Below are 24,325 nucleotides of genomic sequence, written 5' to 3'. Positions count from 1 at the left end.
CCTTTTCAGCGCGGGGGGAGGCACACCGCACAAACAGACGCACGCACCCCCCGCCGCACCTCCCACCCCCCCACCCCCCGCATACACATACACATACACACACACACACACACACACACTCTTACCCTCCCCCCCAACTTCTCGCACACGCGCTGGCCGCCGCGCGGCCCCGCCTCCCCCCCGCCCCCCCGATGCCCGCCCCCCCGCTCCTGCCCTGCCGCCCCCACCCCTCGCGGGTTTGTTGTTGCAAGTGCGTGCGCCCGGCGCGTGCCGCGCTCCCGGCCCTGAGCAAACACCCGCGCCGGGGCGCCGCGCGGGGCGGCGGCGGGCGCGGCCCGACGGGGCGGGAGGCGGCGCGCGTGGGCCGCCGCGGAGAGGGGGCTGGGATGGGGGTGTCCGGCGCTGCGGGTCGGTGGGGGGAATGGGTGCAGAAGTAAGAGAAAGAAGGGGAGACCGTGCCTGGGAATGGGGTGTCGAAACCCCGTTTGTTTTCTTGCGCTCCCGTTTCCCGCCGAGGCGCTGCTGCTGCGGCGGGATGGGGGTGAAGGAGGTTGTGGTTGCCGGGACAGGCAGGTGTGGGAAGCCCCGGGAGGTGCGGAGCAGCCTCTGCTCCGGCTACTGCTGGCGTGCTCGGGATGATTCTCCCAAGTTTTGGAGGGGAGAGCCACGGTGCGATAAGTGTTGGCACGGAGGTGTTCCGGGGCGTGGGCCGATGTATGCCCACGGAAGAAGCACTCACTATTGCCCGCGCCAGGACGCGGAGTGAAGAGAAGGAAACTTCCCCGTGTGCAGGAGCACCGAAGGGCAAGTTTGAACTCGGCCCTGGGAAGCACCAGGAAGCCTGGTACCGCTTCCTTGGCTCACCAAGTACGGTGAGCCCTGAGTATCCGCGACCCGCTCGCTGCCCGATGCTGCTCTCTTTCCCTAGCTGGAGCCGCGTGGGCTCGGCACCGCGCACGCCCCGCGGGCATCCTGATGGCTCTATTAACTTGCGACAACAGCGGGTGAAGCGGTGCGGGTGTGAGGAGGAGCGCTGCTCAGACGAGTAGCGAGCACAGCGTCGGAGAAGTCACCTTGAGATACCCCTTTGAAATGCTGAGTGCCAAGGGGCAAGCCTGTCTGCAGAGAAAGAGTAGCACACACACACATCTTCTGACCCTGCCTTGGTTGCGTCCAATGTGACGTCACGGTCACTGACACAGGGAAAGGGGATTTGTCTCAGCAACATAAAGACTTGGGGTGCTAAGCAGAAAAAACAGATGTGGAGCCAGTTCTCACTTTGCTGCCAGAGCCTGTTTCCTAGGTCATGCAGTGCACTTGCATCTCTCAGGGACTTCTCTGAGCCCATGCTTACACCCGTGGTACCCTGCAACATGGGAGCACGTCATCACCTTTCCAAGTGGGTGATGGCATTTGCTTGTAACTGAGGAGTCAGATTGAATCTGGCATATGTATGAGAATTTAACTGCTTCCAGGGGAAGTCTCGCTTGTGGTTCAGGGACAAATGTGGAAGAGTAGCACTGAGAGGTCAATGCAGGCATGACTGTGAAGATGTGGACAACCTGGAAGATGTGGCCAGGCTTAGCACCAGGGCATGCTGGTGTCCCCGCTCTTGGCATGAGCATCAGTGAGGAACTTCTGGCCTTCTGTCCCTGCCCTCCTGCCTTTCACATCACATACCCATATATCTGCAAGCTTCAACACACTTTCTGCCTCTAGCTTTGCCACATCTCTTCTTCTGTCTGCACCTCTCCATTCTGAATACTCAGAAGTGTGTGTTCTGTTAACGTTAAAAAAAGGCAGAGCCATAGCATGACAGTCTTGGTATGGGTGACATTATGGCTTTGGGAAGTCCCTGGCAAGTGGTTTTCATCCCTGGTGCTCACACCAGCCCCAAAGTATGGAAGGAAGGGACCTGCACAGACCCTTGTCAGGTTACAGTGGAAATGAGTGCAGAATAAGACCTGATCTGATACTGGCCTCAACTATAGTGACCTGGAGCTGTAGAGATTGCTTTTTCTCATTACCACTGGATCCCTGACCCTGTCTGGGCACGAGTTTAAACCAAAACAAGGAGCAATGTCATATGGCAGAGCCTTAATGCGTACCTGCTAAGTAGTCATTTAGTAGTTCTTATCATGGCAGCTTTTGAAGTACCTGTACGATGAAAAAGGTGAAGTAGTTCTGTCTGGTGAAACCCCTAGCATTTTTTGTTTCAGGGCCCTGAAACCACTGAGTTTCTTTTTCACTTTTGGATTACTGTCTCACTGCATGTGAATCATATTAAATGATTTTATTATCTCCTGGGCAGGACAGTCAGTCTTAAACAGGAGAAAACGTGGGTTGGTTGTTTGTTTGTTAACTTGTATAGGCAACTCTCCCTCTTACTTTCTGTCTTCTGGATGGTTTGTTCAATATTCCTTCTCTGACATCAGAATACTTCAGACTGGAAACAGCCACATTGTCAGCTCCACATTGTGACATCACTTGAGTGAGAGAATAGTAATGAACCAGCCCTGTGATTTACATCCCAGTGCTTTGGGAAGTGGCAACAGAAACATCAAAACAATTGCAGCCCTGCAAACTATATATGTATTTTAACAGAATAATTCCCTTGGAGCAGCCTGCTACCAGAACTGTCATGGAAACACTGTGTAGGGAAATTCCCGCCCTTTTTCCCTGAAATGGCTGAATGAGGCAGGAATTTTTGGCTCCCTCATTCTCGAGTCTCAGAGGGCTCTTAAAAAGGCAAAAGACATGAGTCCCAAGAGGTCACTGAGTGTAACTTGCATGTAATTTTGCTGCTGTAGCTCTTTCCCTGCTCGGTTCCCCTGGCTGCGGGGCCTGGAAGAGAGTGTCAGTGAGTGGGATAGGGTGCAGCCTTTTTCTCCCTTCACCCAGCATGTCCCTCACCATCCACCGCCACCAGCACACAGTCACCCCATGCCTTGTCCAAGGTAATGCCAGGTTTACCAGTTCCCCTTTCTTCTCACTTTGTAGAGGAAAGGGTCTGGGGTTGTCAGATTTATAGATAATAAATATTGTTTCAAGGTCCCCCACTTCCACCCACTCCTCGTATGCACAGTCCTGCACCTGCACTTTGAAATTCTTAGTTCTAACATAATGATAAATAGCCATTGCCCTTTTCATTGGGCTTTTTTTTCCCCCCTCCCTCTCCCTCCCCTTTCTTTCTTTCTTTCTTCTTTTTTTTTTTTTTTTTAAATCTTGAACTGTCATTATTTTATAGTGGCTTTGTTGTGTGCCTAAATTGTAGCCACACTCATGAGGTCTTTTGAAGTCCTTGCCTATTTTTTTTTTCTGCCCCCCCCCCCCCCTTTTTTTTTTTGGTTAAAAAAAACCCCACCCCACAACTTCCATGCCTTTTTTAATTTTATTTTTTGTTGGGTTTTTGTTTTTTGTTTTTGTTTTTTTTTATTCCACCCCTTTTCTTTTTTAAGGACCATTTACGTTATGATTAAATGCTGTCTTGGAAAAGCAGAACGAAAGTCGTTAATCTATATAGATCTTCAAAGAATCGATACATTTGGGACTTCTGTAGGATTTGTTACACTCCATTTTCTTACAGTAGGCAGCTCGTCTGGATTTGGGCACATGTGTTTCTTTCCCTCCTCTCCCCTCGCCCTCCCCCTCCCCTTTTCCAGCTTCCCCCCCAAGAGTGAAAATAAAGTAAAAGGTCTTTCATGGTAAACAAAACCAGCTTATTCTCCACATAGAACACATGAATAGCTGGAAAAAAAACTTACAATAAATGGTGCATTTTTTTCTCTGCTGGGTATAGCATTCAAGATCAGTCCAGTATTCAAGAAGCAGTCCATTTTTTGCTCAGCAAGAGAGTTTAGAAAAGAAGCGTGGGGTCTATTCAAGGATCTTTTCCCCCTTCACAATTGCTGGGCTTTATGAAACCTATCTTCCATGCCTTGTCAGAGTATTTCTGGGGACCAATTAGTGCTTTGTTGCAAGGCTTCTTTGCTGAATCTTTGAGCAGCAAGAAAAAGCTCTCTTGAGTCTCCTCTTATTTTGACTATTTCAGTCATTACTCAGTGTAATAATTAATATGACAACTGGACGCTGAAGTTTGTATAGAAACACCTCGGTTGCAGGAGAGAGCGTGCAGTGGGTGGTAACAAGCTACAGATCAGACCGAGAAGCCACACACACAAGGAAAGGGGAAAAAAAAAAGAGAGAGAGAGAGAGAGAGAATAATGAATGAAAAGAAAGAGAAAAAGAGTAAAGATAAATAAATAGTTGGCACAGCCCAAAGAAACATAATACAGGCTTGGAAAGAAGAAAAAATAAAAAAAAAGAAAGAAAGAAAACCAACAAAAAAAACCCTTCAACAATTGGGGGGGGATGGGGGGTGACCCCAGAGAGGTAAAGTAATTTTGAAACAGTTTCTATGTGAATATAATTTTTCGAACTTTACTACTTTAAGAAGGCAAGAAAGTGATTTCTCCCCCCCCCCCTCGATGACTAGCTCCTTCTGGCAAGTAATTTACAGGGAGCATCTGCCTACACTTTGTACACTTGATAAACTTTTAACATCTCTTTCTAAGCATCCCTGTACAGGAGGAAGGACTTTGAACATTAAATCGTGTTCATGAGTAATTGTTGCCCACCCTGCCCAGAATGGAGGGAGGCTAATTCTTGGAATAGCTAGTTGTACAACTTTTCTTAGCATTGTGTCATCTGCAAGAGGAATAAAGCCCTTGCCCCAGTGAAGAATTAAAAATTACGTTTGACCAGGGACACTGCTGAATTCGTCTCGAAAGGCGTTTTGGGCTGAACGCTCATCACTTTGCAGACATTTCTTGGGCTGCCAATTAGGGCACAATAAATAATTAGAGGTTTTAAGCATATTAGATACAGCTCATGCTAATGAGCTACATCAGGTCTTGTGCTAACCTAAAGTGACAGTTTGCATATAGGGCTGCAAGGGTAAAAAAAAAAAAAAATAGAGGGAGAGAGAAAAAAGCAAGAAAAAACATCATCAACCGGGACAGTCGCTCCCCCGGCCCCGGCATTTACTCATTCTCCCCTCCGTCGCTCCCGCCGGGCGCTGCCGCCCGCCAGCGCCGGGGTGCGCGGAGCCCTCAGCTTTCCGCGCCCGCGGAGCGCAGCCCTCTGCCTCCAGGCCCCTCCGGGTGGCCCCATTGTGCGGCCACGCGTCCCGCGTCCATCACAGCCCCGGGGGATCAATGACACGACACCGGGCTGCCCCCCTTCCCCTGTCACTTTTTCGAGACCTGCAGTTGGGAGGCTGAGAGGTGTTTTTCCCGGAGCCCCCGGGACAGCAAAGGGAGTGGGAGGGGGAGTTTGGGTGATGCCTGCCTCAACCTGGGAGGCTGATCCTCTTTGGGGGTAGGCGGCGGGGACAGATGGGTGTCCCCCAGCCGCTGCCGGCCTCAGAGGGCGCTGCCGTGAGGACACAGTGCCACCTCCCGGCCACACCGCGCTGAGGGGGGAAGGAGGCCGGAAATCCTCTGGGGAGGGAATGGGGTGCAGACAAACCTCAATTTAGCAGAGGGATGCCCCTGGGTTTAGCGACCACGGCTATGCAAGGCGAGCGGATGTGGCTGGGCGGTTTCGCAATCGCGAAGAGCGTTGAAGCTGGTGAAGGGTCTGGAGAACAGGTCTTAAAAGGAGTGGCTGAGGGAACTGGGGATGTTTAGTCTGATGAAAATGAGGCTGAGGGGAGACCTTATCTCTCTTTACAACTCCCTACATGGAGGTTGTTGTGAGGTGGGTATTGGTCTCATCTCCCAAGTAACTAGTGATAGAACAAGAGGCAATAGCCTCAGGCTGCACCAGGGGAGGTTTAGGTTGGACATCAGGAAATTATTTTTTTTTCACTGAAAGAGTTGTCAGGCATTGGAACAGTCTGCTCAGGAAGGTGGTTGAGTCACCATCCCTGGATGTGTTTAAAAGCCATGTAGATGCAGTGCCTAGGGATATGGCTTAGTGGTGGACTTGGTAGAGTAGGTTTAATAGTTGAATTTTATGAACTTGAAGGTCTTTTCCAACCTAAATGATTCTATGATCCTATGTAGACCAGAGTGTGAGGAAGAACAGCTTGGCTGGCACTCAGTGGAGAGCTGCAGCATCAGGCACCTCTGGTAAATGCATACACAGTATCATAGAATCACAGAATTGTTTCAGCTCAAAATAATCTCTAAGATTGAGTCCAATCATCAATCTAACACCATTGAAGCATGTCCTGAAGTGTCATGCCTACATGTTTTACATGTTTTATTGCCATACACCCTTCCTGAGACACTCACTGAATTCTCCTTTGGGAATTTCTAGGGAGCTTCTGGGTTTCCTAGAAAATCCCTTTCCCCCCATTTATCACTGCTCCCTCGTATTGACTTGGACGTCTTGAAGAAGCAGGGTGGGCAGGGATATCCTTGCAGGCCAATGATAGTCCCATGCATAGGAAGAGACATTTCTGTCCAAAACAGAAAACACACAGCTCCAGGGAAGCTGCTGTTCTGCAAACACTGGCTAAAAGCAGAGCCAGGAAAGAGCAGTCTGAAGAGCAGCCAAAGTCCGTGGCCCTTTGAACTTGCATTGTGCTGGCCAGGGGAACCTGCCAACTTTCAGTGCAAATAGCCCTCTTAGTTGTGGCTAAGCAGCACAGCCAGGGATGGATGCATGTGGTGCGTATGTGTGTGTGTGCCTCATGAAAATGTGTGTTTCTGAAGGCAAATAGGTTTTTTCAAGTGGAGGTGATGTGGGACATCAATGTGTATCTAGCAGAAAAATCTACAAAGTAGTGAGGCATGGTATGCAGGGGGAAGTAAAACAGACAAGTTGCTGGAGACTGTCCTGCCCTGCACAGCAGCTTCTACAACCAGTGCTATCACTGTCTTCTTTTGTTTTTTTTTTTGAGAAGTGACCTTCTATGTCCTTAGCATGGATAGGACTGTCTCAGTTGCTGCACAAACACAGAACATAAAATATTGTCTCCCATAGTGAAGGTACTGGCTGAGCAGTTAAAAATTAGTAAAATTAGTAGTTTTTATACTGCTGGCTATTAGCAAGATTAACTTCCTTTTCTCCTACTTCAATATCTCTCTGCGTCCCAACCTGCTGCCATGGTGTCAGCAGGGCCTGGTATGTAATAAGTGCATTGCATCTGGCTGTCTACTTTGACCTGCTAGGCCATGTCACAGGTTTGTTTTTCATTTCAGAAAGTAACTTTTGTGATTCAACATAGACGCAGACTGAGATCTCTGAAAGGGGCTCTGCTCAGTTCTCCTGTTACAAGGCAGATTTGATTTAGCAGCTATTGGATATTGTAAGCACCACTAATTCACATTAAGTTTTTGTTGGTGTTTTCCATTCTGAATTTGCACTGGTGCATGCAGTAGAGCTGCCCTCAAGGCTAAAATAACTGTAAATATATGGTTTCTCTGTTCCACAGAATTTACCTTCATCAGAAAAATACAGCAAGATTGTCTGACTTGATGTAGTTCATCTCAATACAGACTTATCTTTCCAAAGACCAAGATAGGTACTTGACCAGTTGTTTGGCTTTTGTTTTTCACCTTCCCTCTGGTATTGGGCTGCAGCTTCCTGTTATTCCCTCAACTCCTTTGGTGACTCTATCTAAACTATATCTGGGCTCTTTTATACCAATCCCTTACCAACCTTTGCTGAAATAATTTATACTCCCATGCAGGACTCTGTGGCTTACACTAGTATATATACAGCTTCTGCAGCTCTTCTTCATTCTCCTGCCCTCTATGTACGGTCTACTCTTCCCTGATCCTTTTTCTTCTTTTATATTCTTCCCTTTTTCTATGTCCAAGCTCCCATCTCAGTGAGGTTCATGCAGCTAAGTCCTGTCTTATGCTTTCTTTATATCAGATGTCTCTCTCCAATGTCTGGTGTGTGCAGTGGTCTCTCCTACTCTCTGACCTCATGGATGAAGCCCAAAAGGCCCTACTAAAGGACAAATCCCCCAGCTGCTGTGCTGTTCTACAGTCCTCACTGGCCCCATGTCTGGCACCCAAAGAGCAGATCCTGGAGTACGTCTGATCTCTGGTCACATAGGATGAACCCTGATGGGAAACCCACCTGAGGCTGAACATGGCACACAGTGATGTGAATACACAGAGTCTGGGGGAGGCTGAACTGAAGAAGACATGCTGACATGCAAAAATGAAAACAGCATCTGATGTTGCTCAGGAGGGACAAGGCTGTTAATTCAAAGCATACTGCTTGTCCATGTTGGGCACCAATAGAAACAATATGCTGGAGAGCTGCTATGCACTGGGTTGGGACTCACAGGGGCCAGCCTGCATGGAGTGGCTTGTCCATGTGCCAGGGGTGGGTGGGGGTGTGTAAGGAGAACGCCCCTTTGGCACAATATCCAGGGAAGGGAGCTAGGGAAGGGGGGTGGAGAAAGGGGATGGCTTTGCCTTGCTTGCTCCACTTTAAATACCTTTACACAGAGCTCTGGTTACTGTAGTAAGGTCAGAAGGCTTCACTCACAGTGGCAAAGGGACCTTACTGTGTGGGCATTGCTGCCTCTACAACATGGCCACAGAGCACAGCAAAATGAATGGTGACACTTTGCAGGTAAGTGATGAGGTCTGTGTGTGTGCTTTTTGCAAGATGGGCTGTGACTGTCTCCCTGGTGCTCCCCTATGTCTGCAAGTATTGCCTCCTCTCTGAGCAGTAATGTGACCCAAGATGGGAGAAGACAGTGTGCTGGTCTTGAAGCCTTGCAAGTGCCTAGTTGCCACCATTCCCCCTTTGGCAGCTGGCATACTTGTCTGTTGTTAATTATACTCACAAAAGTGCAGTGAGGATGAAAATTAACATTGCAACAGTATACTTGGATTTATGGGAAAGAGAAGAAGCAGATAAGACCAGCAGGTAATTAGAGGTCTTAGACCTATGTGATGAAAGAAAACTGTCCTCTTCTTTACAGGAGAGCAGCTAAAGTTATATGCTTTTGCAGCGGAGCTACTTGTTCAATTTTGGGACTCTGATGTCCCGTTCTTTAATGTTTACTGATTTACTTTGAACTGTTTGTTTTGGGAAATACAGGAAAGTCCTGAAGCCCATGCCCTTTGATGGTGCCCTTTGAGGTACTACAGTTGCTGCAGGATAAAGTGACAATATAAGGCTAGCATGGTTAATTATTAGGAGCAACTTCTGCATGTATGTGTCCAATGGAATGCTGCTGAAGCCAGAGACAAGCTGATGAAGGTGTGCAAAAAAAATGGCTTCAGTTTCTACAAGTCTTTTTAGGAGCAAAGAAGCCAAGGAACCCTGTTTTCCTACTGCCATGTGTACTGAGGCTGAACTCCCACAATCATTTTCTAGGGTCTCACCATGATGATTTTCAAAGTTGTGTAATTACTTGGTCTCAATGACATCTAGGGGAGCTGAGCACCTAAATACCTTAATAAATTTTACTTGGAAACTAGTTGCATTTTCGTAAGTAACTTAGGAATCTTATTTCCTTTGAAATATTTTTCTCTCTTTTTGTGGTTGTTGTTTTCCCTACTAGGTATGTTTGTTAACTCTGGAATTTACAACAAAGAGGTGAAAGTTTTCTCGCACAGAAACTGCAAACAAAACTTTCTCTGCCTTTAACAGTGCTGGAATTCACCCTGAATTTGTCTAACTAGATTAGAAATTGACTCAAAGGCTGACACGTTGTTCCAGTTTGAGGCCAGGCAGATCCTCTCTTGCCTCCCACTGGGGCAGAAAAATGAGACTCAACAAATGGATTGCAGAAGTGATGGAAAATTTAAATGGAAAAGCAGGAAAGTATTTTACAGAAGCTACAAGCATAGTGACAAACCCAAAGCATACAGAGTCCCTTACAGTGTACCCAGAAGCCTCCCAGCATTTCCCTTTCTCCCTACCTGAGGGTATACCCAACCCCCCCAGGGCTCTTTCTTTCCCCCAGCCCTTCACTGCTAGGCTAGTCTCAGGCTGGCCAGCTCCTTTTCTCCTCCTGGCATTAGGGCTAGCCAGACCTAAGAGGCCTTGAAATACTCCCCCATCATTACCAGATAGGGAAGCATCTCTCATGGGAGTAGGGAGAGAAGAGCGAGCAAGTGAGAGACTTTGCCAATAAATTTATAGGGAGCAGGACATTATGGGTATGCAATACACTATTTCCCATGTCTGCCCACTGGGCTGGACACTCATGACACCGGAGGTGCATCTTGTGTGGCAGCAGCAGGAGGCAGTTAGCCTAAACTGCCACACACATCTATGTTATTGACTTCCAATACTGCCATGTGTGCCAGAAAGGCAGTATCAGTCCACGTGTGAAGTGGTTAACTACGAAAGTAGGTTTGTACTGCTCTCAGGTAAACCCATCCTTACATCTACACATCACCTGTCTTTGAGATTGTACTAGGTCCAAAAATGAATGTTCATATTCTTCAACTGATTCTTTACTTCCTGGAGAAAAAAAAGAAAAAGAAAAAGAAAAAGAAAAATAGAACTTAATTTATTCCTCACTACATTTATAAATGACACATACATGTCATAATGCAATATTTCAAAGACAATGAAACAATTTGTTCAACTGTTATTCATTATTTCTGTAGTTACATAACGATAGCACTACCTTAAAGCTGCAATTCTTCTCTGTATGTTGAAAAGCAAAGAAACAGAAAAAGAATTAGAATTCAGAATGGATAAACTGCGATCACCAGTTAAAACTATGCATAACTACTGCACAAATCTCAGCAATAAATCTGAGTGCCTCTGTGTGTGTTGATGCATATTGTCCCCAGGGTGTGTTGGTGTGCATTGCCTCCATATATATTGATAACAACTCAGTACCAGAAAAGCAATCATTTTACTCTTCCCTTGCAATGAAGGCTATTATCACCACAGAGAGAGTCAGGCATGAACTAGCATCTGTGTATGCAGATGTGCAAGAAGCTAAGCAACTATCGCTCTGTTTGCAGGACAAGTCCCTACTCCCTACTGCAGTGCACCTTGCTTTTAAGCACCAACATAAAACAAGGGTAGGAAAATGATTAGGGACAGATTGAAAGTGGCTCATTTTAACACAAGTCTAGTGACCAATAAAATTCTACCTGGGCTGGAAAGAAGGTTTTTAAGACATTAACCACTGAGTGGTGAGGTTGATAAGTCTGAAGGACAGGGTGCCATCCAGATGGACCTGGACAGGCGGCAGCAGTGGGCTGAGGAGAATCCCATGAGAGTCAATAAGGCAAAGTGCAAGGTCTTGCACCTAGGTCAGTGCAATCCTTGATGTCAATACCTTCCAACCTGATGCAATCTGTGAATCTGTAAATTTTGGGTAATATTATGGTAGAAAGAGATTTACCCTGCAGAATTTGAACCTTGCATCATATCTCCTGCAGAGTCAACCTGCCATATAAGTTGGTCCTCATGGCATGACTTGGCAAGAGTATATTAAATATGTAACTGCATGGCTTTTGAAACAGTTCCAATGCAAACCACAAAAAGCAAATTGTTAGTCCTTTGGGCAGATACTGGTCCAGCACAGGTCTGTTCTAAACATGTTTTTTCTGTGGTGAAAGGCAAATAGAAAGGCAAAGCAGTGCATGGACAATATTTCAGATGGCAGTTTTGGTTATATTGCCATAAAATTTCCGAACCACCAAAGTTTGGGTTGCATTTTGACAGACTTCTGTCACCATTTTACCTTGTGGTTGCTTGAGATGTAAATGGGTTTCATTAGCCATCTGCCACATCACTCCTGACTGTTTTTGCTCTTGCTCTCCACTTGTAAGAGCTGGGTCACCTTCCTGACTGTGTGAGGAACCAGGAGATACAGAGATGCTACAGGAAGTGTCAATTGAAGAGGTGAAAGTCTTTCCTCTAGTGCACAAACCCAGCATTTCTACAACACTAGAGGCAGAGTACTTCCACTAGAGGTTCTCCATAAAGGTGAAAAGTATTTGGGTAATTTTTGCAATATTTTGGAACAATTTTTGGAAATAAAGCCAGATAGGAATAACTGTTGCCAGTCAGATTAGCAGCAGTTTCAGAGACAGTCTGAAGAATCAGCAATTATTTAATTTACAAAAGAAGGCAGTTCCTTAGAATCTTGTCTCAGAAAATGTAGTCCCACAAAGAACTATACAGCTTCAGGGCAGCTGGATATGATTGGTCTGCTACAAAGACTGTTGTTTCTAAGGACAATGTTTGAGACCCAAGACTCTTCATACCCTGATTTATATGTTAAATTAAGCAATAGATACAATGAGGACAGACTTCTAAGTGAAAATACAGATCTTCATAAATAAAAATTGAGTGGATACCCTGAGTAAAGTTTTAGCTTAGGATTTGCTGCATGAGTACCCATCTGTGATGCAGATGTCTGGTGTGATCTTTGAAATACCAACCAGGTGTAATTTGCCCAAGGTGTTTAAAAACTCCCAGTAAATAAGGTGTTAATGTGACTTCCAAAGGCTTGTGAAGATTGTACATCAAATTTACTCTGACATCAGAAAATGAAGTGATTCTGGAAGTCTCAACATTCACTTACTTGCCATGTCAGGTACCCAAATAATTTTGAAAATCTGACCACACTTCAGGACTCAGTTTCCTGTTTCTGAAGTGGTGAAATAGTTCTCCCATACTTAGGAGTTTTGTGAAAGGAAACACATGCACTTAGACATGCTAAGATATTCTGGTAAGAACAACTATGAAAACAATTAAAAGAAACATTTTCCTTGCTTGGAAATACTGGAAATTGTACTTTGGAATTTGCAGAGCAGAAAATCAGTATAAGAAAGGGAACATATAAATGAAAACACTTCTTGTACTAGCTAAGTCTTTACTCACTGGGAAGATCTGAACATTTGCTCCAACATTACACTCCCCCACCCCCACCCCCACCCCACCTCACACCCCCCTTCTTTTTTCCCCTTGTTATTTTGTTTTTAAACCACCTTCCATATCTCTCTCGTGAATACCACTTCTCATGGGGCTACCTGGAAGCTACAAACAAAACTGATGGGAAAGATAGATCATGGCCTGCATATCTGTATCTTGCAGAGAGCTCATCTACATTGCTGTGATTAATCCAGAGTGTTATGAAAAGAAAGTCTGAGGAAGGGTCTCAGCACTGATGCTGAAATCAGAGTTCACTAGTGCTTGTGGCCATCCCTGAGCTTGACACACTTGAGACATGAAGCAAGGAAGAGCTATCGTCTATTTTCATGTCTTTTTTTACTACCTTGCTCCCACTTGGGCCCTAGTGTGAGAGAAGGGATTTGTGCCTTTAACATGATAAATCAGTGAAGTCCCAGAGCTGCCTGACTTCTAGCAGCAACAGTTGCCTTGATTCTTACTTAGAGCAACTTCAGACCCCCTTTACATTGCTAATGGTGTGTGAAAGGAAATAGAAGAAAGCAAAATTGACCCCTAAAGGGAATATAAACTTGTTTATTTTGTTTTATTTTCTTTCAGGAATCTAGGTACATCGAAGAATCCCCAAATAAAAATGGTGTGATTTCTCTGATTTTTTCTCTGAAAGAAGAAGTCGGAGCCTTGGCTAAAGTGCTGCGCACATTTGAGGTAAAGAGTCCCTTCAGGAGACCTGACCACTCTTTATGCTTTTTCTTTATGCTTTTACACTACAGCAACAGCTACTCGGGGCATTTGCAGTCATGCTTGTGACTACATTTGATTACCATAATGGTGGAAAGCTGCATGCGTGTCTTTTCTGGGGCTAAGATAACCTAAAATCTTGGAGCAGAAGTAGTCTTTTAAAATTTGATTTCAAGCTTTTAAATTGAAACCTCTATTGTATTTTCTCCATTTAAGAAGGAAATATTCCACTGCTTGAGTGAGAGGTAGAAGTGGAAAGGGCCATAACTTGAGACTTACATCTGAGTAAGCGTATGTGTGTATCTATGCCTATCTATATCTATACATATCTATATCTATATCTATATCATCTATATCTATATCTATATCTATATCTATATCTATATCTATATCTATATCTATATCTATATCTATATCTGTATCTATATCTATATCTATATCTATATCTATATCTATCTATATCAAAGCAAATTTAATCTGCATGTGAGCCATAGGATTCATGGTGCACATGTTACATGAAGTATTTCTACTGGAGGCAGCCCCCACCCTCCTAGCCCTTGTCCACCTCATTAAAGCTGATATAGATAGGCCAACCATCTCCCACCAGTGGTGCTTCTCCATGGTGAGCAGAGGGTACTGACAAAACAGCATCAAAAGGACTGCACTATGTTTACACCAAAGAGGCTCTGCAACTTCGAAAGCTTTGGGGGAAACAAGGAGCTGTTTACCTTTCAGGACATTATGTGCCTATTTATTCTTACAGAAATATTTCCCAGATGTCATGGATGCTGTTTGAAAAGCACAAAATCTTTGCAATTTAGGATGGTTATGTTGCAACACATGCAGCTGTGTACTCTGTGCTTTCAAGCAAATACAGTGTTGGTTTTGTGCCTTGTTTTTTAACTTTCCATACCTCCCCCTCCCCCCCAAACATCATTAGTTGTTTCTGGAAGCAGCTTTCTCTAGAACATTGTAAAAACTGTGGCCTGCATACTTGCCATCTGTAGAGTGAATTGGCTACAAAATGGAAAGTTTGTGTGGTATGAATACAAATGAAAAATAGTGATGAATTATAGGACATGTTTGATTGATTAAGATGAAGGGAAATTCCTACTGGTGACAGCAGAGCTAGTCTAAACCTGTGAACTGACCACTGTAATACAGGCCTGCAGAAAGCTTGGTGCTGTGCATATCTGTAAGTGAATTAAGAAGGCTGTTAATACTCTCTAGTTACACGCATTTCTATCTACTAACCAAATTACTGCCAGCTCTAAAGGAAGATCTGCAGTGGAGCTAGTACAGGGAAGAGAGAAGTAGGCACTTCTTGGATGTGACTCTTCTTGCCACAAAACAGGTACCTAAGCTCAACTATCTGAATTGTGGTTTCCCCCAGTGACCTTGAGAGGATTCAGATCTCAGCTAAAGCTGGTGGTGGCTGGGTGCCTTCCCATTGTAACAAAGCCAATTCTTTCAGTGCAAACTTGCAGCATCCCCCAGCACAAAGGTTTGACAAGAGATGTAGCTGCTCCTGTATCAGTTTTGCACGCTGTTGGCAATGTAGTAGGGAAACAGATGGGTCGCTTGAAGAAAGGGATTTAGTGGTACAAGCCTGACCCATAGATTCAGCTCCTCAGGGATGTCATTAGTAAATTCATGAGTGCTGGGGTGTGCAAACCAGCACAGCCCTTGAGCTGCTCTAACTCGGTGCAAAGGACCTTGCCCTTGTAATGACAGCAGTGTGTGACTCAGGCACATGCATAGATAAGATACTCTCAACGTTTTTCCACCTGGACCATAACCATGGTGCCTCAGAGACACAGACTGAGCTCATTGACAACTGCAGCAGAGACAGGGAGGCTGGTGATACACAAGTGAGGGGTGGGGACAAGAAGGAAGACCTTAAGAGGATTTTTCCTTTTTGTACCTCTTCCCTGATTAATAGAAATAAAATTATCTGTGAGATGCAAGTTAGCTATAGTTTAGACACTCTGTGGGTGGGCTCATCTGGGTGGGGAGACCTTGTCCTCAGGGTTTCTTTTGCAGACTTGGTGCTGGCCTGGGGAAACACAGTGGGCTTCTCTCAGAGGAGCAGCACAAGGGGATGGCTGCTCCAGCTGTTGCTTCACACAGCCACATGAAGTAGGAAAAAGGAAAATACAAAAGTGGCAAAACATGATAGACTGTTTCCCAGAGTTGTGGCACTGCAGCCACTGACTCTCATGGAGGGCCAGACTTTGCACAGCCACTGGCATTGATGGTCATGTGTGGCCTGTTTGGAGCACCTCTGACCCTTGCTGCTGGGTCAGAGGCTGCTGGCTGCCCTGGCTGCTGGGATCTCTCTGGGCACTCATGTGTGGGAATGTGCTTGCACAGCCCAACCCTCTCCTCCTCCCAGTTTGTGCTTGGGATTAAGGGACACTGCCTCCAGCACTGGCTTTGAAGATTATGCCTTTTCTCTAGCCAAACTATAAAACTACTCTGTGACATGAAGAGGGGAGGATGAGGGTGAGCTGTAAATATGAAAGTCTTAAAAATAAACCCTCTCTCAAAACAGAGAAAACAGCAGGGAAGCAAAATATAGTCTCAGACACAAGGGCTTGAAGGGATACCTAAAGAGAGGAGAAATCTTGCAGTGCCAGCAGCAGCCAAGCTGCCTTTCTGTGTAACAGGTGTCTGTGTGAATCTGGGGAGGTTCATCTTCTCCTTTATTTAAGAGCTGGGGAAAAAAAATTCTGTTGCTCTGGGAAGGCTGTTCTGTGTCCTTGCCTGGGATGTAGGGTCTCCTCACTCACAGGTTTGCATTCTGTCAGTGCTCCTGCTGCTGTGGTGAAACTGGGCTAGGCATTAGCCCCTACCATAAGCTTGATCTCTCTGGGGAGCAAAGCCTGGAGGGAACTGCACTGTCCTCCAGCCTGGCCCTATATAACAGGAGGTTCAGGAGTGCTGGTTCACCGAGTACAGTGCCTTCTCCACCTTCCCTGCGGAAAGGCAGTGTTTGCAGAGTCAGATTTATACTGAGATGACATGCTGTAATGTAATAGCAACTCAGCAATGCCCAGCAATAAGCAGATTGTTAAAAGTGAACCCACTGTTCTTCCACACTATCTGCTTTGTGTGTATATTGTGATGTGGTAAAAAATCACTTTCTGCTTATTAAACCAAATTATTTTGCACTTGAAAATCTTACTTGTTCATAATCTGTATCTGCCCTAGCGTGCATACAGCTTTCTTATCAGTTCTGCTTGAACAACATCTCTGTCCTTATTGCAGGTTGGAGAGTGGCTGTAGGGACCACACAAACCTGCCAGTGGTCTTTACACCAGCTTCATTTTCATAGGACCTGCTCTACACTAGGGCATTGCTTGGAGCAGCCATAGGCTGTTTATCTGGTTCATGCTATCACAGAAGATGGTAGTTTGATAGGTTGGATTCAGTGACCTCAAAGGTCTTTTCCATATAAGTAAAATATCATGCTTAAAATCAGGAAGATGGACTAATCCTGGTTGGATTATGTCTCTTTTTTTTTATTTATTGGTCATATCAAGAGGGTAAGGAGTATAAGTCCAGGTTAGAAAAGGGCAGATTCTTCTAAGTTTCTTATAAAAACTGGTGAAGCAAAGCAGAACAATTTGAGTTAACTCATGTGTTACACTTGATGGGAATGTTCATTTTTCTCTGTAGTGATAAAAGCCCATTGAAAATGAGATAGCTCTTAAAAATAACACAAAGTCCATTCAGAAATAAAAATAGAAATTGTTTTCCCTCAAAGACTGGCATTTCCAAAATTAAATTCATCATTTAAACCCATCAGAACTAATCATTTTTATATGTAAAAAGATTGTGCTCAGTTTTAAATGAAAATTTTCCACATGACTTTTGAATACATTAATATCCTTCAAAGTTCTTTTCCTGATTGATTTAGAAGTAGTAGAAGACATATCAGCTGTATTATCTAGCAAAAATTGGGTTGTGTCCACTCATTGTGTTGGACTCTGCCCACCTGTCCAGCCTGTCAAGGTCCCTCTGCAGAGCTCTCCTATCCTCTAACAGATCAACACCTGCACCCAGCTTGCTGTCATCTGCAAATTTATTGATGATGGACTCAATCCCCTCATCTAGATCATCAATAAAGATATTGAACAGGATGGGGCCCAGCACTGATCCCTGGGGGACACCACTAGTGCCTGGCTGCCAGCTGGATGTGGCACCATTCACCACCACTCTCTGGGCTCGGCCCTCCAGCCAGTTCCTAACCCAGTGCAGAGTGCTGCTGTCCAAGCCACAGGCTGACAGCTTGGCCAGCAGTTTGCTGTGGGGGATGGTGTCAAAGGCCTTGCTGAAGTCCAGCTAGACTAAATCCACAGCCTGCCCCACATCCACTAGGTGGGTCACCTGATCATAGAAGGCGATCAGGTTGGTGAGGCAGGACCTGCCCTTCCTAAATCCATGCTTGGCCATCCTTCAGGTGTGCAGTGATTGCCCCCAAGATGATCTGCTCCATAATCTTTCCTGGCACTGAGGTCAGGCTGAGAGGCCTGTAGTTTTCAAGTTCCTCCATCCAGTCCTTCTTGTGGATGGGCATCACATTGGCCAGCTTCCAGTCATCTGGGACCTCTCCAGTGAGCCAGGACTGGTGGTAAATGATGGAGAGCCACTTGGCCAGCTCATCTGCCAGCTCTCTCAGTACCCTAGGATGGATCCCATCTGGTCCCATGGGCTTGTGAATATCCAAGTGGCTCAGCAAGTCCCTAACTACTTCCTCATGGATTTTAGGGGAACAATACTGCTCCCTGACCCCATCCAGCAGTTCAGGAGGCCAGTTATCCTGAAGTCCTTCTGCCTTACTGTTGAAAATGGAGGCAAAGAAGGTATTTAGTACCTCAGCTTTTCCCTCATCTTTAGTTACAATATTCCCCTCCAAGTCGAATACAGAATGGAGGTTTTTCTTGCTCCTCTTTTTAACACTAATATATTTATAAAAATGATTTTTATTGTCTTTCACAGGAGTGGCCAGTTTAAGTTCTAACTGGGCTTTTGCCTCTCTGATTTTTCTCCTACATGATCTAACAACGTCCTTAAATGTATCACAAGTTGCCTCCTCCTCTTTCCAAAGGTGATACACCCTCTTTTTCCCCCTTAATTCCTTCAAGAGCTGCTTGCTCTTCCCTGCCAGCTCATCTTTTGGCACAAGGGCATAGCCTGTTCCTGTGCCTTCAAGAGCTCCTGTTTGAAATAGGTTCAACCATCCTGGACCCCTTTGTTCTTAAGGGCTGCTACCCAGGGTACTTTCCAAATTAGTTGCTTAAATAAGCTGAAGTCAGCCCTCCGGAAGTCCAAAGTAAGGGTTCTGTTATTGCTTCCTCCTTATTTCCCTGCATATTGAGAAACTCCACTATCTCATGGTCGCTGCACCCTAGACAGCCTTCTACCATCACATCTCCCATCAGCCCTTCTCTATTTGAGAACAGCAGGTCAGGCAGGGCCTGACCCCTGGTAGGCTCACCTAACATCTGCATCAAGAAGCTGTCCCCCATACACTCTAAGAACCTTCTGGACTGCCTCCTCTCTGCTGAGTTAAGTACCCAGCAGAGGTCTGACAGGTTAAAGTCACCCACAAGGACAAGGTCTGGAGATCTTGAGACAGCCTCCAGTTGCTTATGGAATAGTTCATCAACCTCTTCACCCTGGTTGGGTGGTCTAGAACAGACTCCAACCAGGATGTCAGTTTTGTTAACTCTCCCTCTGATTTTAACCCACAGGCACTCAATCCTTTCATCCTCTACCTCAAGGTCTGTGGCATCAAGAGATTCCCTAATATACAGGGCCACCCCTCCTCTTCTCCCTCGCCTGTCTTGCCTAAAGAGCTCGTAACCAATTGTGCGAATTGTCCCACCATATATCTGTAATGGCAACTACATCATAGTTTTCCTGGTGAACCAAGACTTCCAGTTCCTCTTGTTTGTTACCCATACTGCATGCATTGATGTACGTGCATCTTCAAAGATATGACCTTCCCAAACACAAAGTAGGACTTCAGTACAAGGACCAGCCATCACCGGTCTTACTCACAGTGGGTAAGGCTCTAGCTCAAAAGCAGCCCCACTGATTTGCACCAAGTAGTACTCCTGCTCCCAGTATAAATTACTGCTCTGTAGGAGGACTGGATGAGAGTAACAGGCTACCCAAAATGAGACCCTGTGCTCTCAGAGCCAGGAAAGATGACTGTATTCTTTTTATGCTTCCGAGTTTACGTTACTCAACAGAAAGTCCAGGGTGGCTGTTATCTCTTTGGCTCTGCAGTGTTTTGAATTCTTTCCAAATCACGAAAGGTGAGCAGTCACTTTGGTCAGGGGGTGTGTTGGAGGTGTCCACAGTGATAGGAGAGCTCGCCAGACATGCCTCTACCAAGAGACTTGGGTTTTTATCATAGTGTGCACATATACAGCTGTAATCATTTTAGTGCAAGTAAATCAACATGAGTTTGAAGAGAGGAATGTTGTCTTGCTAGGTGCTTGTGTAGTGCCACATATGCTTTTTGGTTTGTCCTCACTCATGTGTTTTGTGGCTAGATTGTGCTGGATGCCTCATATCAAACTTTAGACTTGGAGCTGAAGTGGTGAACACCAGGGGCTGGCTGCCCATTGGAACTGTTTGTTGGCATGGGCCAGCTCTGGGTTCCTTTGCCTCTGTGAGCTTGTCACATGAAGAAGACTCTAGTAAATAGTCTTCTGAGAAGCAGGCCCCTGAACAGTGAAGTTGAGCCAGATGTCTGCCTTTACTTTCACTTTGGGAAATCATGTCTGAAAGCATTACTCTTAAATTCTTAACTTCCCTGATCTCCTGTGAAAATCAGGCACTGAGTTTCTACTTGTACTTCTGAAAGTATCTTCCTTCAGAGCCCTGAGCTAGCCTGTCACAAAGGTTAAAAGAATTAATTTTTGTTTGTTTGTTTGTTTGTTTTTGGTATCAGGAAAGTTTAAGTAAGTCCTTGGTTTGGGAGATTTACTTTAAGTTTCCACAGAATGTTGATCTGCAGCAATGTAGTGCTGCCAATGGCTCTTCATCTTTTAGCAATGTCTGGTCTCCTGATGAAGCCAAACTTAATTAATGACAAGTGTCATGAACACAAGGTGCAGATGGATTTCACAGCTGTACTTAGTTTTAGCAGCCATATACAGTAACATGTAAACGGAAAGACATATGAATGCCATGGGAAGCAGTAGTCCGTAACATTTCCAAAGTATCCATCCTTACTGAAAACTTCCACATGTAGCCATGAAAACACAACTTTTCTTTTCCAGTGATCATGCCATTAATCTCTCAGGATGCGACCTTGGCAGTGACTTCTGCAAGACTGACAATGTAATGCCAGGCTGGTTTAACCCCCAGCGTGGGGCAGTTGCCATGTAGGCAGTTGCAAGCCTAACTGCAGTAGCCTATTTCTACAGGGGCTGGAGCTGCTTCATGGCCTCTGAGAGGGAGACAAAGCTAAGATTCAGCTCTGTAGGCTAAAGCAGGGAGAAATATGGGCAATCTCCTCCTGTGTCCACCATTGCCTCTGTTGTAAATTGCTGCCTCTATTGCTAACCCCTGTCATTCAAAAGTCATGACTTACACAATAAAGACTTAGTCCTAACTTGATTTTTGAGCTCTGAGAATGTCTTGAGATATATTTCTCTAATGAGGAGTTACAGAGTTAGCTTGAATATTGAAATAATGAGAGCTGAGATCTTTCACTCCCAGGAAAAGAAGTTTTAAGAAAAAAAAAAAACCCAGAAGTTTTGACTGACTTCTTCTAACCTCAAGGGATCTGGTAATACTATATCCTTGTGATCTTCATTAGGTGTTACACTTAATTGTACCCTCATCCCTCAAGGCAAAATTATGAATACTTGCTAAAATCTATATTAGAAATGGCCTAGTGCAGTGATTTTAAATGAATACAAGCTGAACAGCTACCCCCTCTCTACCAGCACAGAAGCACTTCAGCACTACATGGTTGTATGATAGGATGTGTGCTGGTCATAAACCTGAGGGGAACTAGGGAAGCACCAACCTGCTGCAAGTTCTTTGCAGCTTCAGTGAATGATGGAGTGAAATCAGCAAAGATACAGCTAGCGTCCAGCCATGTGATTCCTGTCAGCTCTAAAAGAGGAAAGGCAGAAGAGACCAAAGTTAATAGTTAGATGTGAATCCAGCCTCAAACATGATAACCCCAGATCTTTCAAAAGTAGTTAGGTTAGAAGATAGGTTCCATCAATGAAAAGTAACTCAGAAATCATGAAGTCCATAAAATCAATGCTGAACTTCTATTACCTGTCTTTTGAGGGCATACATTGTCAACATTTCAAGCTCTAAGACAGAGGCACTGAAAAATGCTTAAAATAAACAACTAATCACAAAATGTCCCTATCCACCTTTCTCAGGCAACCATTTGTCTCCAGAAGTTGAAGCTTTAAATAAAATGTCAACTACTGTGAGAAACACCTGATGCAATTGCCACATTTGCCAACCTCAGAAGTTTTGAACTGTATGAAACTATGAAGATTAAACACTAGATGGAGTAGTTGGACTAGAATTAAATCCAGATTTGTAAAGCCACTCTAACATCAGAGCCACTGTAAATATTTTGAAATCAGGGGCTTAGTAGCAAGGCACAGCTCTGACAGCATGTTTCTCCAGAAGTGCCAGTTGGACATACACTGCTGGATTCTTTGGAAATAGTCACAAGAGTTCTCCCTTCACCTTCTCTGCTCTGAGGTCCTGAAGCTTCAGCACAAAGAAATAATGGGCTGACTCTGCACATGTCTGGGCTGTAGGCATCCCCCAGATAAACAGCAAACCAGTTTCTCACTCTGCTGGAAGCTGTTCTGCTTACCTCAGGTGTAAGAAAGGAGGTTGCTCTCTCCCTGAGCTCCTTCCTCCCTGTCTTCTTTTCTGTTTTCCTACTCTATTAGGTTGTGATGATACTTTTGGAGGCACTGATGTGCCTGCTGCCTTAAACATACCTTCTGCCCGTGCTGCAGCTTGTTTCCTCTTTCCCAAACCTTGCATCATTCCCTTTTGTGGGGACCACTGTTTGTGCAGCTGCTTGCTGAACCAGGTTGGAGAGCTGGTGAAATAGAAAAGTCACCTGGCCAAATTAAAAAAAGGATATAGCTGAGGTACCTGTATGATCTCTTCTGTCTCCAGGAGTGGGATGCTGAGGCAGGGATGAACACTTGTGGGTGAAGGAATGAAGCAAGATAACAGCCAGACAGAGTCCATGTTATCACGGTCTTTGCAAGATGTAGAAAGCCTCTGTTCCCTCATGAATCTATACAGAGACAGAACATGATATCCTGGCACATTAGTGTAGGTTAAAGTGAAGCAGCACCTCAGTGTGCCTGAGCCCAGCCTTTGACAGCAGGAGGCTTTACACCCACTCTCCATCTTTGGCTATGCAGAGCAGCCAAACAGCCCCTGGATCAGGGTGCTAGCCCCACGTTGCTGCATTGCTTTCCATGGCACAGTCATGGCAAAGGGTCCTGCAGCCCCGTGCCTGGTCTCTGCTTTCCAGCCCCAAGTCATCTAACTTTAAGCACCAAGCTGCCCCACCTCCCAGCACTTCACCAAGTGGGGGTTACAATGTGTGGTCTGTTTGTGAAAAGGGGCTTTGGAGGCCTAAAACAAATAGTCTTCAAGGCCCAGGACAGTGTTGCCTATTCTCTCCCACAGATGGCCCTGTGAGGACAGCATCTCTCAAAAGTAGCAGTTGGCAAATGCGCTTTTGACCTTTTCAACTTATTGTATTGGTATCTAGCCAAACAATTTAAGTTCATCTGTAGTGTGTGACACTCAGGAAACAGAGGGATGACATGCATGCTGTTTCCTACCAAGTAATAAACTGCCTTTTGTGGTGGAGTGAATGAGGACTTTGCTGCTGATAGCCAGATGCCGCCCTGTGTTGTGCAAGCACTGAGGGGAGCAAAGAAAGCCTTAAAGGGCTTGAGAAGCTCATACTAGAGGGAGGTATGGGGAAAAATCTTCCTTCTTTCTTCCCTGCAGGTTACAAGTAGATCCTTGCAGTGTTCTTTCATGGATGAAATCCTGACCCCACTGCAGCAGGGGGTTTGACACTAACACTGGTGGGGCCATCACTTTACCCCACGTAGTGTGGCATCTTCTTAAGCCTGAAAGAAGCAAAACAAAAGCTGCTCCAGGGCTGCTGAACACTTGTGTGCCAGATCCTCTGACTCTCCCGTGGTTGATCTTTAGGCCTAAATTTCCTCAAGGGATTTGCTTATTCCTCCAAAAGGACAGAAGGTCAGACCTGGCTTCAGCATGCTTGCACTTGTAGCTCAAGCATGAACCTAACAAGGTCAGGTGGCAAAGTTAGCATCAAGCACTGTTTTATACTCAAATTACAATGCTCAGGAAAACATTTGAGTTCAATTAAACTGAAATAGATTTTCCTGGACTTATGTTTAAGTGACTGGAAAAAACATGATTTTTAGTTACTTGCTGCTTTACACATTGACATGGTGGCATGTCTGAGGTCAGGTACCAACCAGCTGTAGTCAACAAGCCTGCAGATGCCAGTGATCTCTTTCTGCAGACCTAGGCAGAACTGCTGCTGGTCAGTGAAGATATTTAGTGAGATAAAATTGAATTTCCTTTCTAAAGGAAAAACTTCTTTGCTGTGAGCATTATCACACTCTGGAGCAGTTGCCTGGTG

At 45.2% G+C, this 24,325-nt stretch overlaps 1 protein-coding gene across 1 annotated transcript in view; it reads left to right on the top strand.

Annotated features, from left to right (window-relative positions):
- The first annotated feature begins 8,474 nt into the window (after window positions 1-8,474).
- PAH (phenylalanine hydroxylase) overlaps window positions 8,475-24,325 on the top strand; it is a 38,048-nt gene continuing 22,197 nt past the window's right edge. The window contains exons 1-2 of the mRNA XM_068141747.1: window positions 8,475-8,604; window positions 13,468-13,673. Of these exons, the coding sequence (XP_067997848.1) occupies window positions 8,563-8,604; window positions 13,468-13,673 (248 nt within the window). The 5' untranslated portion in view covers window positions 8,475-8,562. The remainder of the gene's footprint in view (window positions 8,605-13,467; window positions 13,674-24,325) is intronic.

This window comes from Melanerpes formicivorus, unplaced genomic scaffold, assembly GCF_026170545.1.
Source record: "Melanerpes formicivorus ecotype bairdi unplaced genomic scaffold, bMelFor1.0.p_v2 SCAF_8, whole genome shotgun sequence".
Lineage (NCBI taxonomy): Eukaryota > Metazoa > Chordata > Aves > Piciformes > Picidae > Melanerpes > Melanerpes formicivorus.
Note: the sequence above shows the minus strand (reverse complement) of the source record. Positions and strands in the feature narration are given on the sequence as shown.